This window comes from Bemisia tabaci, chromosome 9 (assembly GCF_918797505.1).
Source record: "Bemisia tabaci chromosome 9, PGI_BMITA_v3".
NCBI classification, from domain to species: domain Eukaryota; kingdom Metazoa; phylum Arthropoda; class Insecta; order Hemiptera; family Aleyrodidae; genus Bemisia; species Bemisia tabaci.
This window is the reverse complement of record NC_092801.1, coordinates 33,238,957-33,256,113: the sequence shown is the minus strand read 5'-3', so window position 1 is coordinate 33,256,113 and position 17,157 is coordinate 33,238,957. Positions and strand designations below refer to the sequence as shown.

General features: G+C 38.2%; 1 protein-coding gene across 2 annotated transcripts in view; it reads left to right on the top strand.

Moving 5' to 3' along the window:
- The first annotated feature begins 3,336 nt into the window (after positions 1-3,336).
- The window catches only part of LOC109030399 (fatty acid synthase), a 70,629-nt gene continuing 56,808 nt past the window's right edge, over positions 3,337-17,157 (top strand). For both annotated transcript variants that reach the window (XM_072304022.1, XM_072304021.1), the window contains exons 1-5: positions 3,337-3,490; positions 5,418-5,678; positions 7,550-7,699; positions 11,394-11,558; positions 16,435-16,635. In XM_072304022.1, coding sequence (XP_072160123.1) covers positions 3,352-3,490; positions 5,418-5,678; positions 7,550-7,699; positions 11,394-11,558; positions 16,435-16,635 — 916 coding nt within the window. In that variant the 5' untranslated portion in view covers positions 3,337-3,351. The remainder of the gene's footprint in view (positions 3,491-5,417; positions 5,679-7,549; positions 7,700-11,393; positions 11,559-16,434; positions 16,636-17,157) is intronic.

Below are 17,157 nucleotides of genomic sequence, written 5' to 3'. Positions count from 1 at the left end.
AATATGAATCTTCCATCGAATTTGTAAGGCGCAATGATACAACTATTCGTGCTCTCCGGAACGCGGGAGGTATCACGCCACATTTGCAGGCGTTTTCGAAACTGCCAATTTTCTGAATCAGGAAACTTGCGTCCCATAGATACGCGTCAAGGAAAACTGGCCGGCAAATATTAAGCACTTTTGCAGCCCTTTTTCAGTACATGTTCTGAAAATTCAATTCCTCAACAGCAAAAAAATTATGCAGTACTTTTTCGATGCTTTTAAGTTGATTGTTAAGTTGATTTCATATTATTTAGTTATATTTATTCCAGCGCTTGTTTACTTTCCATTCTCTAAAATATTATCTTTTTACTAAATACAAGCCTAACTTGATTACACTAAAACATTGCGGTCAAAACTGCAACAGCGGTAAAGGTAAACTGACCGCGCCGCAGCGTGGAGGCTGATTCAATATCAATCTTCCATCGCATTGCTAAGGCGCAATGATACAACTATTCGCACTCTCCGGAACGCGAGAGGTATCACGCCACATTTGCAAGCGTTTTCGAAACTGCCAATTTTCTGAATCAGGAAACTTGCGTCCCATAGATAGGCGTCAAGGAAAACTGGCTGGCAAATATTAAGCACTTTTGCAGCCCTTCTTCAGTACATGTTAAGAATATTCAATTCCTCAAAAGCAAAAAAATAATGCAGTACTTTTTCGATGCCTTTCAGATGATTGTTAAGTTGATTTCATATTATTTAGTTATACATTTATTGTATTTATTCCAGCGCTTGTTTACTTTCCATTCTCTAAAATATTATCTTTTCACTAAATACAAGCCTAACTTGAATACACTCAAACTTTGCGGTCAAAACTGCAATAGCGGTAAAGGGAAACTGATCACGCCGCAGCGTGGAGGCTGATTTAATATCAATCTTCCATCGCATTGCTAAGGCGCAATGATACAACTATTCGTACTCTCCGGAACGTGGGAGGTATCACGCCACGTTTGAAGGCGTTTTAGAAACTGCCAATTTTCCGAATCAGAAACCTTGCGTCGCATAGATAGGCGTCAAGCAAAACTGGCCGGCAAATATTAGGCCTTTTTGCAGCCCTTCTTCATTGCATGTACTGAAAATTCAATTCCTAAAAAGGAAAAAAAAATGCAGTATTTTTTCTATGCCTTTAAGTTGATTGTTAAAATGAGTTCATATTATTTAGTTATATTTATTCCAGCGCTTGTTTACTTTCCATTCTCTAAAATATTATCTTTTCACTACATACAAGCCTAACTTGATTACACTAAAACATTGCGGTCAAAACTGCAACAGCGGTAAAGGTAAACTGATCGCGCCGCAGCATGGAGGCTGATTCAATATGAATCTTCCATCGAATTTGTAAGGCGCAATGATACAACTATTCGTACTCTCCGGAACGCGGGAGGTATCACGCCACGTTTGAAGGCGTTTTCGAAACTGCCAATTTTCGGAATCAGGAAACTTGCAAACCACCCGCTCATGAAAACTGACTGCTCTACGTGATTCACATCGTGCGCTAAACGTTTATCAAGACAGTCTCTGCGATATAAAAATCTGGCAACCTCAATCTTGACGCTTTGGATCAGCTTTCGCAAATTGCTTATAGTTTGAACAACACATGGTGGGAAATGAACATTGCTCGATTGAGAAGATTGCTGAAACCGTTGTAGTGCGCGATTTGACTCACGTAGAGCTCTGAGTTTCTTGTGAGCGAGCAGTTCAAATTCCTCGTAATCAATGTGAAATAAAAACGTTGATATCTTTGTTAGGAGTTGGTTTCAGTAATTTTCGTTGTGCGAATCGTGTTTTACGTAAAATTCTGGTTAAGAAACTTATATCAGATTCAGTGGCGTCGCGTGAATGATCGATTATCGATATCTCGCCATTTGAAGCTATGGTAAAGAATCGATTACTAAGGTGTTCGCTGCGAACACCCTACTATCGATCTTTTTTCATAGGTTTAAATGGCACCACAATCGATTTATAGCAATTCACGCCACGCCACTGATCAGATTGCTTAAATTCGTACATTGTCTAGTGGTTCATTGAAGAAAAGGTACTTTGTCCACTGATCCATTTGAAAGGCGTGGAGTGTGGATGGATGAAGCATGGATGTCCTCCGGAATTCTACGAGCACTAGATAGCTGCAGGTTTCTAACGGTATACATGCGAAAGTTTTGGGGGAAATAATATGTTTATAATGTGGGAAATAAATGTTTTCTGAGATACGCACTTCTGCGCTTTCACCATCGATATGCTATACATTATTCATAGCGCGTTTATAACTCTCTCGGATCGAAATTTCAAAAATTAGCTTAGCAGTCAAAATATCAGGTAGTTGAGAACTTTGGATCTTTGGAGGGTTGCCGCATGCCGCTTGTAAGTCTATAATTCCTACCTCATTTGTCCATTGCAACGCTTCCTCCCATTGTTGCCAGATTGTGCTGACAATTCAGCATATTTCCCTATTTAACTCAATGTTAAATATCCGGATCTTTTCACCCAATCTAGTAATAACCTTACTTCCACTAATACCCAAGTAGCATTTCTCAACGGAATAATCGCTATATTTTGCGATCTTATCGCGATAAAATCGCGCTTTTATCGCCCAACAATTTATCCCGCTATTTTCGAAATAAAAATCGCGATAAATGGCGATTCAATCTCGATTTTATCGACAAAAATTGATCACGATTTTGTCGAACCAAAAATTGCAATTTGTAGCAATTTAATCGCCATATATCGCGATTTTTAATGCGATAATATCTCGATAAATTGCCACCGATAAAATCGCGATAACCAACCGATTAAATCGCTATTTATCGCGATCACTGCTACTTGAGTAGAATCCCTCCATTTTTCCGTCGTCTCCTTTGACTATTGCTCTATAAATGTCAATAATCAGCCTGCGGTGAAGGGAACAACTCGACCTCTCTTCCTCCCTGAGGGTCGATTGTTAAATCATTATCGAATGATCCTGATCGATAAATCCCTATCTCAGCAATGCTTTCTATCGATCAAGGTCATTCGATATCGATTCAACAATTGGACGTATTTTCTATCAAACGGATCTATGTGCATTGTGACGTGAGCCCTATATTGCATATAATCTTATGGGTCTGAGGGCTCATGTCTCAATGCACATAGTTCCGTTTGATAGAAATACGTCCAATTGAGCAGCTGGGTAGAGTAATTTCCGGCCGTTAAGTGTAATTTTCAAATCGGATCACTGCCGATCCGATCGCTTCGCTACGTTGTTGCACGGAAAACGCATCTTTCCGTTTCAATTACTCGATTTCTGAATGACTTATGAATGAATTAATAAAGATCATGAATGAATTTACTCCCGATGTCCGGCGAAGAGCGTGGTATTCGTCGAGGTGCAGTCTTGGCGGATTCCCTCGGATTTGCAGCCCCATCCAGCACCATCTTCAGACAATCATCGATTATTCTGAAACCCCACCTTTGGGTAAGTAAAACAATCTACCGATGGAGAATTTGCACGCAAATTTTTTATTGCTTCATCTGGAAGTGCCGAAAGAGTTGATTTGGAGTATTTTTTATAATTTTTTTCGGTCATGGGAAATAGTATAAAAATAGCTTTAAAAGTGAGAAAATGCGCCGCCTAGTGACGTCATCTGGCGGCATGTCCCTTTAAACGCATGTATTATAGCAGATTAGACCATTTTGTCATATTTCCTCTAATTATTCAATTTATGAACCAAGGGTATCCTCGTGTTCAGCTCACTTGGTAGCGTCCATTCAAACGCGGAATTCATCCAATTTCAGATATCTGCAAATTCTCCATCTGGACGTATTTATGCTGTACGGAACCATTCGAAAATTAATTAAATTAAAAGATTTTATTATCCCAGTAGTACCACGGTGCAATGAAAACATTGAAATAAAATTGCGATTTAATGCTATATTAATTTTTGCGGTACAGTTCACTTTGTTTTTCTTTTTTTCCTCAGTGTACTTCTCTCAAAATCCTCCCCCACCCCCTTCTCAGCAGTAGAAACGATAGAGTATTTGCACGCAAATTTTTTATTGATTCACCTAATTGTTCTTAAAAAGCTGATTTCTTATTTTTTTCTGATCATTCCCGGTAAGGGAAATGGTATGAAAATAGATTTAGTCGTGAGAATATGCACCGCCTAGTGACGTCATCTGGCGGAATTTCTCATGATTTAACACATGCACGTATTTTAGCAGATTAGATCGTTTTGTCATAGCTCCTCCAATAATTGTTCAATTTATACATATTAAATTGTGCATTTGTGTTCAATTCACTCAGCAGTTTCCATTTGCACACAAAATTCATCAAATTTCAGACACCTTCAAATTCTTCATTGCCTTGAAATAACGAATAAAGCATTAATACGGACATATTTAAAATTCAATACAAAAAAGGCATTCATACCAAACCGACGGCGTAAGTCCACAATCACATATCTCGTTTGCGGTGTCTGAAAATCTCCGCCTCCACGTTAATTTTTTAAAGGAGAACAAATTTACATCATTCCTTGCAGTTTTTGCAGAATCTTCTTCGCACAGAGAAGGAAAATCACGGCAGTTTTAAAGAATTGCCGTTGAGTGGTTTCCCGTTTAAAGAATAAAATATGAAAAGAAGTCTGCGACGTCGCAAACCGAGTTATATGAATGCCGCCTTACACCGTCGAAATATTCCAACTGAAGAGATGAGAGTCAGAGGGGGCTGAAATGAATTGTAATTTTGCGCAGCTTCGCCTGACAACTCACCTCTTCAGTCAGAGGGTGCATGTTTTATATCGACGGTGAAACTACCAAACCACGTATCTCGGTTTGCGACGTCGCAGACTTCCTGTCATACTTTATTTTTTAAATGAAAAACTACTTAACGTCTAGTCTTGAAAATTTCTGTGATTTTTCCTCTTTGTGCGGAGAAAATTCTGTGAAAATTTCAAAGAATGATATTGATTTGGTCGACTTCAAAAAAATAAAATGCGAGCGTAGATTTTTAAACACCGCAAACGAGATACGTGGTTTGGTAGTTTCACCGTCGATATTTTAACATTGTTATCACGTAGCCCTCGAACCACCTCTACAATTCTACAAATAAGACAAACGGGAAGAAACAAAATGTGGAAATAGAGCAAGGAAAAGGATGCGCGTTGCTGACGGCGCAGAGATACAGCTATTCATACTTGATGGATGTCTGTGTGGCATCTGCAAAATTGAAGGCGCACACTCGCTATGCTCCGCTTTACGAGTTCAAGATTTCCAGTTGCCAATCTCGATTGAAATGTTCCGTACGCTCTGGTTTGGATGGAATCGTGGTGAAATTTTCGACAACACTACACCTTTTTAAGTCACTCTTGAGACTTTAAATCTCTTCTACTTTTGACTGCCCATAGACAAATCCATGTGCCCCAGCTCGTCTGCAACGTATCAAAATACGGACGCGAGTTTCTGTGTGCGTCCAGTTCTACCTGACGGTCAGTTTCAACCCTGTCTGGCAGACTCGGCCTTATCTGGAGACATGAAGGAGGAGGTAGAGGTAGTCATCTCCGGGATATCGGGTGCATTTCCAGAATGCAAGAATGTTACTGAGTTTGAAGAGGCTTTGTTCAAGAAAGCAAATCTTGTTACGGATGACAAACGGAAGTGGGACCAAGGTGAGTTTGGATAATATGTAACGTACACTACGGTCGGAGTTTAGGGTTATATCCTCCGTCATCTCTTGAGCAGTTCTTTTAGAGTAAGCCTTAGTTTTAGAAGTCAGACTTTTTTGACAGCCTCATTGTAAAAAAAAAAAAAAAAAAAAAAAAAAAAAAAAAAAAAGTTGGCTCATGAAAAAAAATCGCTTAGGTATTTATGCCGCAGGAAAATAGTGAATCGGACATTTTGTCAAATGCCTAGGCAGATAGTTAAATTTTGACGGTTTACAAAACTTTGTGAATTTAATGGCGAATAGCACATGAATTATCGATATTTTTGGAAAAATAACTCATCAAACCTACGAACTCTTTTTGTCTCTTCCTCTTCAATTGTCTCTCATATTTTCAAATGTTGAAAATCCAAAAAAAATCTGTATTTTACGACACGCTGAAAAGTTTAAAATAAGTGTCTGTTCAGGAGCTAAAAATCGTTTGAAGTAGTATTGTGTGATTCTTTTTACTGAGAATTTTTTCTTACAGGGGCAATTAACTATCTTGTCTAATATTAACAAAATAATCAAAATTTCAATCTAAGTTAGAATATTTGACTATTTGCCTAGGCATTTGACAAAATGCCTGATTTTACTATTAGCCTGCAACATTTACAGGCTCATAGATCTTATCGCTTAAACTCAGTCGAGTTGTACTGCTCAGTTAAAGAAGAAACTAGCCATGCTTTGTAGTTAGGATGTGCCTTGGTGGAAGAAATACGAACACGCTGAAAAATCTAACATTTTCCCACCATCTTAAAGCATTTCGGTAGTCTCAAGAGCTGAAAAATCGCGTTTTATTTCGTAGATTGGTGAGTTTATGAGCACATAGCTCGAGCCTCCTTCTTGCGCAACCCATACTTAGATTACATTTTGCAACATAAGGAACCAATATCAATGACTCTTCAATAGAAGCACCTTTATGCACAAGGAAACCAATGGCATATATGTTGTTTCTAAAATGATCCAGAAATAGTGGTTCCTTATTTCAAAATGTGGTCCACTTGAAAGTGCCATGTCTCGTTCCCATCCGCTACACAAAGCGCGATTTTTGTTGTTTTTTTTTCATATAAAATTGATGGCATTGGCGGATCCAGCAAATTGGCAACATTGTTTTTCTCCATTTAAACCCATGGAAATGTGTCGATTCTTGGAGGGGCCAGGTGCTCCGACAAGAATCGATTACTTAACATAGGTTTAAATGGAGGAAACCCGATGTTACCAAATTGCTTGACCCGCTTCTGATTGATGGTAAGAAAAATGTAGCATATCCCCAAGTAGCATTGTCATCTACTTTCTAGCTGGCGCTCATCAAGAAAATGTCTACTTTATAGAAAGAACAATTTTCTTGAAAGAAAATAGGTACAAAGTGGATCTAGAAAATAGACACAAGAAAATAGAAAGAAAATACATTTCTTCCTTGCATTTTCTTTAAAGAAAACATTAAGATATTGGCTAGAAAATGACTCTACTTTCAATGAATCTTCTATCTTTTTTCCAAATGGAAAGTTGACAGAAAGTAGACCTATGAAATAGATCTATTTTCTTTGGTCAGACTTTTGACTCGCAATGTTTTTTCTTTCTATTTTCTAGATAACTCTCATTCTCTTGGTATTTTCTAGAAGTTTTCTTAATACCTATTTTTTTTTCCTAGGAAAAAATTCTATTTTGCTACTTGGATCGGGAGTTTTTACATTGAAAAACCATCCCAACCGCGCATTGCTTTAATGCGCACTGTTGGTACAAGGAAATGGATAGTAGAATCTCTTGTTTCTCATGATAGAAATTAGGAAAGAGCTTTTAACTTTACTCGACTTTTCGACATCGTTTTTGTTTCAGACTACAATTTTCCGACATATTGTGGCAAAGCACATAATCACGACAAGTTCGACTCTCTTTTCTTCAATGTGCCTCTCTATTTGCCGGCGTCGATGGATCTTCTGACCAAACGTTGCTTGGAATCTTCTGTGGAGGCTGTAATTGATGCCGGTCAGTTACATACGTTAGATACCTAAGTTATACACGTAATTTCTTTCGGAAGTAGGAAAAATTGACGTCTTTGGATGAATCGACAGTGTAAATCGAAAATATTCCACAACTTTGGTGCGGTTGAACTCCTGATCTTTACCCCAAAATGAGGTTGTCATCAGCGAGTCACATAAATTATGAAACGTGGAATGAAACATTAAGAAAAAGTACAAAATGAAAATTAAATATTTTATTCAAGCAAAGTTATTGTGACCACCAAAAGTTTGCATTTACTGAACTTCAGATTTCTCAATAATCGAAAAATGCATTAAAATTGGATTGCATTTTGCAACTAGGAACAACAATTTATGGCTCACACATAAAAACACCTATCTACACTGGGATGATAATGACACATACATATGGATTACATTTTGCAATTCGGAACTATTATTTCTGACTCATCCGTAAACACTCGTATGTGCATAGGGAAACTAATGGTACGTACGTTGTTTTTTAATCGAGCCAGAAATTGTAGTTCCTAATTGCAAAATGAAGTCCATATTTTGTAGGCCGGAAATTATTGTCTCTAATTGCAAAATGTGGTCCAATTGCCATACACTGGGGTATTCCTCCCTTGTTTGTAATGAATCGCATTCTATACATGGAACATGTGAGATTATATCGATATCGATTGGTTCAACTTGTAGCAAAGTCTCAAAAGTCAATTTTTTTAACACACTTTTTATTCTTATGAGTGCAAAATGGCAATGAAAGGTGAAACTGTTAGGAATTTTCTCATTTTCAGCTTATCCAGCTTAAATCTTAAAATTTTTCTTTGAAATTATGATCTACTGTTTTGAACCGAACGATACATTGAACCACTATCGAATACGATCTATTTGCATGACGATGGCTGAAAACGAAAAATACGTCTTTCAGATTGAGAAGTTGTGTATACGAGTGAGTAACTCCCCCAAACTCTTATTTATTCTTTAATTAAAATGAAAAAAACCAATAAATTTAATTGAAATTTCCCGTGAGTTTGTTTTCCAATTGTTTCGAGAAAAATTACACAAAATTGCAAGGGAGCATTTACGATTAGTTTTCCTTGAAGGAAATTCATTATATAATCGGATGTTTAAAACGTTGCAATTGAGATACAAATTTTCCGCATTAAGCCATCGATATGCAAATGCTTTGTTTGTTATGAGCTAATTAATTTCATATTCAAAAGCCGACGGGCGGATGGGAAGTGCAAGGCACACGGGAGATCAGTATACAGGCCAATCTAATTATGAATCTCCATATAGTGATTGAAATTGTTATATGGAAATTATCTACGCTCTAATGAATTGCTATCCACTTCCAGTTTGCGGCCTTTAACCCTTAGATGTCTAAGGATTTTTCAATACGCAAAGTCCCAAGTCGGGTACAATTAGCCCGCATTTAAATCCGTTGATTTTAAGTGATAGTTTTTGAGAGAGGTATAATCTATATTATTTCTATGTTTTGGAGGGTGCGAAATACATTTGTTTTCTTTCTTTTTTTTTAAATTTTTACCCCTTTGGTAACACATTGGCGCTTTCTCATCCCCTTTCATCGCCATATATAACTCCCCTATGGAATATATAGTTGAGTCAATGTGAACCGTATTAAGATTTTTGGGGATAGTCGTCAAAAACAAATTCCGTAACATGCCACAACTCTTGCCAAAATATCAATTTTTTAGACGTACGCCATGAGGGGCACTTGAGAGGCCTTTAAACATTTATTTTACTTTCTATTCATCCCCCCTCCATGATTATTGATGTTGACAATTCATAGCATACTTTGGGTAAACTTAACCTTGATTTCCCTCAAATTCAAAACCTAAGAGACACCTCGACGCGCGTTGATAGCAGCGCAGAGATACAACTAATCGCACTTGATGGCTGTCCGTGAAGCATCTGCAAAATTGAAGGCGCGATAGTGTGAGCTGTGAACTCGCAATGCTTCACTTTTTGCCGCTGGTGAGGGGGCACATGTTTTCAACAAGCCTCGGGTCAATTTGACCCGACCTGGGCACCTTGCATTGAAGTCGAAAGGAGGTGAAGATAACAATAGCGCTGCAGCATCAAAGATTATGGTATTGTTGATCCCGGCCAGATTTACTTGCGAGAGAACAAAGAACCATCGCATAAGGTGGCACTTTTAACGCATAATACATTGACACACATTGTGACGTGCAACTTGCAGATTTAGGCAAAAAAAAAAAAAAAAAAAAAAAAAAAAAAACCATTAAAATCTTACAATTGTAACTTGGGAGTTATATTATTCAGCGAGAAACCTATCAAATATTGCACGTGAAAATTCACTCTATCCCGATGATGATAATAATAATCTCATTTCTACCTAGATATCTACCTTTACCTGACAATCTAGTTGTCTACCTACCTATCTATCAACCTATCCATCCATCCGTTCGTTATTCCTTCATCGAATGAAGCGTAAGAAGCCACGAGGACAATGGATATTAAAATGGCAAAAAGCCACTTATTCTAACTCCCAAAAAACCTTTCTTTGGCAACTTTTTTTGGTACGATTAATTTTTTTAGATAAAGCTTTAATTACAGTTTAAAATCGGCGTGGTCAAAAACCACACTATTTTGTTGCAGGTCTCTTCATTTTAGATCCTGACTATTTTTTCACCATTATAAATCCCATCTGGCTTCATGCTCCTTTGGACCTAACAGTTATAGTATAACTTCAGATACTTTTTGGGGAGACAAAGTTATGTGAAAGGAGGAAAAACATTTCTCAATAAAGATCTTTGAATCAATTAATTTTTCCCACTCTTAGACCGTAATTTGACCGTAAAACGACAGCGACGTCATCTGATGACTTTTCGCATTTAAACACATGTATTGTAGGAGATTAGATCATGTTCTTATATCTCCTCCAATAATTCTGCCGCGTCCACAGCAAAAACGCCGTAACTCCACTCAAAATTTTGTATTTTTTCCTTGCACGCACTGTTCTATTACAAGACAATTCAATTGCCTTAAGGCTTTATTTTTTTCATTTTTAGTTTCGAATGGTATGGCGGAGGTGTATCGGAAAAATGAAGGATAAATTATCGTTAGGTTTTTTGCAAGACAACATTTTGTCAGAAAAAAATTTGAAAAGAGTTGAATGCAGATACGGCGTTTACTTTGGACGGCAGAATTATTCAATGTATGAACGAAGAGGGCATCCTCGTATTCAGTTTACTCGGTAGTTTCCACTTAATCACGAAATTCATCAAATTTCAGACACCTACAAATTCTTCATTTCATCTCATTTATGTCGATAGAGCTTCATTCCTACTAAGCGAGGTTAGTGGGATAACTTAATAAGGAGAGTTATAAAAAAGAATTTAGAAGTAAATTGGAATAAAGTTTATTAATTATGATATCAACTATGTACAAATCGACCGTCATTTCAATTGAAATTAAACAGTCATTATTAGTAATAGAGAAGAAGAGGTAGAATAATATATATTAATCATTAGCAATAGAGAAGAAGAGGTACCTAGTAATATTTAAGTGCTTTACTAATAGACAGCACTTACAATTAGATATATTAAATTGATAGATGTAAAGACTTATCTCAGTTTTGTTAAAAAGTGGGCCTGTGCCCTTCTGATTCAATATGCCTCAAATTATCAGGTCAAACTTGTTTTTTTCACCTGCAGGAGTGAGTCCAGGGGTCTTGAAAGGAAGCCGAACTGCAGTTTATTCCTGTTACGATCTCAGCGAAGGGGAGCTTGGTGCTTATTACGCGAATAAGAAGAACTTTCTCCTTGGCACGGCCAGAAATTTCACCGCCAACAGAGTTTCGTTCGCTTTTGATCTTAGCGGTAAATTTACTAACGACCATTGCATGCAAAGTTATTAAATACTTGACGTTCGCAAAAGGAAGGCAATCGACGAATTTTAAACAAACCAAGTCAAGGATGTTTCCGAAGCCGTCTTGAAACGTATAAGGACCACATTTAGCAGAAAAGAACCAGACCACATCAGCTATTGCCTCTAACTGCATGCATGAGCAATTTAATTTTTTACAAGAGATTGTTTATGCGGATTCCTTTAACAATTTTAAGAAATTTGCTTCGCACTATGCAAAAAATTCACTGATTTATGCACAAAAACCCGCACAACCTTTTTCATGTAAAAAATTGAATTTTTCAATTGAATGTGGCAAAATCTAACGTGGCTTGGTTCCTTTCTACTTATCGCGGACCAACTATTATTTTCTCGTGTTATTAGTGCAAAGTATGACAGGAAGTCCGCAGCGTCGTAAATGAAGATACGTGGTCTCGCACATAAGCCATCGATATCTTCTCAAAGTTTTATATGAATATTTTTGAATGGTTGAAGAAAATTCACATAAAATTTAGTTTTCTTTTAAGAAATTAAAACTCTAGCAGAGACTTGCAATGCCTCAGTTTAAAAGTAATTTTTGAGATATTTCAGTTTGATGCTCTTTTATGAAAGACATCGCTGAAAAATTTAGACTTCATTCTGGAATATTGGAACTGCAATAAATTTCTGGCTCATCTGTATAAACACTTATGTACACAGAGAAACTAATGGCACATACATTGTTTCAAAACTGAACCAGCGAAATTATTTTTTAAATTGATACATCATTAATTTAGAGTGGAAGGATTCCACCTTTTTTATTTCACGCGAGGGGTTGCCAGATTATGCGATAAATGTGAATATTTTATATGGGTTTGAACTAGGGGAAGTGCTGAAAAAGCAACTTATCTGGCAACAGTAGAGTCTGGGAGGGACGAGAGGCTACCTCCCTAGGAAAACCCACGATTTAGCCGGAAATGTCATTAAAACAAAGTGGTTCTGTTTGAAGCATCAAATGTAGGTATACTAGGGAAAGCAATTTTAAAATAATAATTGTAAATGGACACAGATGCTACAAGAAAGGGGAAACATGAAAGGGAAAGGAAATGAAATGAGGATATATTTACTTATGCAATCAGAGAGGATACAACAAAAACATCAGAGAAATATATACAGGGTGATCCAAAAGTCCCTTCCACCCCCTCTAACTTTTTATCTTATGGAGGTAAAGATTTGAAACTTGGGGGATGTCCCTAGGTCAAACGGAACTACTTTTCGGCCCCTGCTAAAATTTTCAGGGGGGCCCCCCTTTGGGGGGGGGGGGCAACGGACCCCAGAAGACCCCCTTTGTGATAGCTCGTTCGAAAGAGCATAAAAAAAGAAAACTTTTCGCGCAAACCCGAAGTCAATATTTTAAACTGTTACAAAATGGCGGCCGGTTAAAGTTCAAAATGGCCGAAAATTCACACAGGTTATTTGTCGATGGATTTTCGCGAAAATCGATAACTAGAGGCATTTCGACACGAGAAAAGCGAATTTGACATTAGATTTTCAAAAAAACTGAATTTTCCAAAATGGCCGCCGGTTAAAGTTCAAAATTGCCAAAAATTGCCACCTCGGTTTTTTGCTGATGGATTTGCCTAAACCTTGGAATTTTAAGGTATTGATTAACACATTTGAACTTAGATTTCTAAAAAAAAACAAATTTTCGGCCATTTTAAATTTTCACCGGCGGCCATTTTGAAAATTTCGGTTTTTTGGAAAATCTAACATCTTACTTGTTTTTCTCGTGTCGAAATACCTCTATTAACCGATTTTCGCGAAAATCCCTCGTCAAACAACCTGTGTGAATTTTTGGCCATTTTGAACTTTAACCGGCCGCTATTTTGTAACGGTTTGAGATATTGACTTCGGGTTTGCGCGAAAAGTTTTTTTTTTATGCGCTTTCGAACGAGCTATCACAAAAGGGGGTCTTGCCATTTGAAAATTAAAAGTTGGGGTCCGTTGCCCCCCCAAGGGGGCCCCCTGAAAATTTTAGGGGGGCCAAAAAGTAGCTCCCTTTAACCTAGGGGCATCCCCCAAGTTTCAAATCTTTACCTCCATAAGGTAAAAAGTTAGAGGGGGTGGAAGGGACTTTTTGATCACCCTGTATGCAATGAAAGTATAGGAAAAAAACACAAGTGGGCTCACAGCGATTCGGAACTCGAACTATACTACGCCACCGATAATCTTACGAAGTAAAGATGAACTTTTGCTACTTCAACGAGTCAAATCGCAGAAGGAGATCCACGGTTGTCACTTTCCTCCACTCGATGGCACTGACGTCTCTGTCAAATTCGTTTTTGAAGAAATGATCAATCCCCATCATTGCTTCATCGCCACATCATTAATATAAACTTCGAAGGATTCTGCCTTTTTCTATTTCACTCGAGGGGAAGTGTCCCCTCCCGGACTCTCTTCCCCACCCGGTGACTGACGCTGCGCTGTGCTGAACGGTTCAGCCTGAACCTTTCCCCTACGTCTGACCGTTCCCCACTCCTCTGTCAATCAAACCATGCCACCGCTTTTACGTATTGTCGCTCGCCCGCCCAGGTAGGTACCTACCGGCCAGCGCAGCGGTCAGTTGAAGATAAATCTCGCTCATGCTCCTACGCAGCTACGCATTGATTACGCCAGCGAATTACTTTCGAAATAATTAGAATTTCTTCGATAATAGTTTTCTTCATTTATTCGACGGTATTTTTTCTCTGTTCTACTGTGATTTCCTTGGTTCTCTACTGTGTTTGACTGTGTTGAAATTTATATTAATACTCACACGGAGAAAAAAACTTCGTGCATGGGACCCGACGTTGAGATCATATGAATCTCTTAAAACTTGAGGTCCAGCTGCCGCAATTCGGGTCAGAAATCTGAAACACTTCGGTATGCACCGAGTACTTCAGATGTGTGACCTGAAACCTTCGGTATATACCGAACTACTTCAATTGTCTGACCCGAACTTCGGCAGATGGACCTTAACTTTTCGGATGCGTGATCCGAAAACTTCAGAGATCCATAGATCCATATGATCTCAGCTTCGGGTTCCATGCACAAAATTTTTTTCTCCGTGTTTCCTTTTAGGGGACGCAACTAAAATTTCAGTAAATTTTTTCAGAAAGGTAAAAAAAAAAAAAAAAAAAAAAAAAAAAAAAAAAAAAAAAAAGTGACTAACAATGGTTCCTCACCTTCTCGTGGTGTTGGCTGTTTTTACTAAGTGGGAACCGTCCATAAGATATAGTCTATTTCTTGCCCTGCCATTATTATTCTACAAGTTAATTGTGGAGTGAGAATTTCATAATGTTTTCTATGAAATCTTCAAAATATAGTGATAAAAAATTTGCAACTACTACAAAATCGGCTCGCGAAGCGAGCCGCATGTCACTCGCGCAGCGAGTGACCGGGGGTCCAGGGGGCGTAGCCCCCGGCTAGACGTGACGGGCGCGCGAAGCGCGCCCAGAACGGCTAGTATTTATTAACGTATGCAAATGATGGCACACTCCGGTAGGTTCTGTGACAAAATAATTTTTGTCTTTAGAGTCTCCAAAATGTATACATCATAGTGATCAAATGTCCAAATACTCAGAAAAATGGACCGCGTAGCGAGTGACCGGGGGTCCACGGGCGCAGCCCCTTGGCTAGCTTCGCGCGTCCAGAACGGCTAGTAAAGCTATAGACGAAGGTTAGTAATAGACTAACAAACGACGACCCGCGGGTCCTTATAGTTAGTCCACCATTTACCTCTTAAGACAGTAAGTTGGGATTTTTTAGCCAATGTGCGTTAAAAATTAGCATAAAGCTGATAATCTCATTACAGAGGGAAAAATTCACGTTCGTAGGGGCACAATTTTCCCACAAGGCGATATACTGTTTAGTATATTTCCTGCTAAAAATGGTGAGTATTAATGAGTAGAAAATCAAAATGAATAGAATTTCAACTCATATGAATAGAATTTCAACTTATATGAATAGAATTTTACTCATATGAGCAGAATTCCTCCATCCCGTTTTCGCCAACTTCTATGACCAGAGATTCCAACTCATATGAGTTCAGCGTTGAATCTACAGTGTCCGATATCTCAGAAACTAGTCACCGCACCAAAAAAATCATAAGAACAAAATGTTTCTATTCTTCAAATTTACACACTGCGTCGGTGTCTCCTGGTCAGAAACAGCACTTCTGAAAAATGAAAAAAAAATTGAATCCATATGAGTTGAACATTTCTACTCTTATGAGTAGGATATTCTAGTGATATGAGTGGAATTTCTTCTCATATGAGTAGGATTTCTACTCATATAAGTAGGAAGTTCTACTCATATGAGTTGGCAAATTCTGTATAGCCTACTCGTCATTTTTAGCAGGGTTATTAATAACGACCATGCAAGGAAGCAACTGCAGACGCGTTTCGGGACTACGTGGACCCATCTACAGTGCAGCTTAGCCTCCTGAAGTTGTTGCTACCAAGCTCGGAGAGGTCGAGAAAATCAGCCCGAAACTTATGGGCAAGCGGTCACTGGCGGCAAGTATAAACTTGCGCCATCTAGTGAGCGATTATCCAAACAGCTCCATATAAGCCTTGGCAAGGCAGATTTTCCCCTCAGTCTATAACCACCACCCAATTCCACCAATAGGATCGCTCCATTTTCCCTTCGTCTTCTTTGTCTTTTGCTTTGTCTATCAATTTCAATAATCAGCCCACTGAAAATATTGCAGTTCCTAATGGCAAAATGTAGTATACATTTGATAGTTTTCAGCGATATTTTAAAAACTTTTTCTAAGCCCTAGTGTGTTAATATTGTTCATTCGTTGTGGTCCTCTTGAACTATGAATTTCAGGTCCTAGCTATGTTACTCAAGGAGGTCGTGGAATTCTGTTCCGAGCATTCAACCAAGCAAAATTTGAAATGCAAGAAGGAAGAATCGACGCTGCAATTATATCCGTTGGAAGCGTCATTCTAAGCACAAGGTACCTCGAAATTCAAGATGGGATGGGTTTCGCTGCGAGGGACGGGAAGTGCTGCCCTTTCGATGAACAAGGTAAGAACGGCGTGAGGAAGTCAAGGTGAGTCTAAACCGGAAGTCGGCAATCATCGAGCAAATACTGACATACGATGTCAACGATTACGGTGTCAACAAACAGTTTTTTGAAGTTTTTGTTGACACCATGATCATTCAAAAATAAAAAATTCTGACTCTTATGAAAGATGATCACGGTGTCAACGATCACGACGTCAACGAAACTTAAAACTTTCCTCTTTAACACCTCTCAAATTTCAAGTCATGTTTTTCCTGTGTTATTTAACCTAACCTGACCTAACTTAACCTAACCTAACCTTACCCAACTTTACCTTACAAGACTTAACCCACTTTCACGGAAGTTAACATTCCCTTACCTACCTAATCCAACCGTACATGTCTTGACCTAAAATAACGTAGTCTAACTATACATGACCCAAACCTCTCCTGTACTCCTCATTTTTTTAATTTTACTCATAAGGAAGATATTTTTCTTTTTGTTGACACCGTCGTCGTTGACACCATGCTTAGGGCCCATTTTTG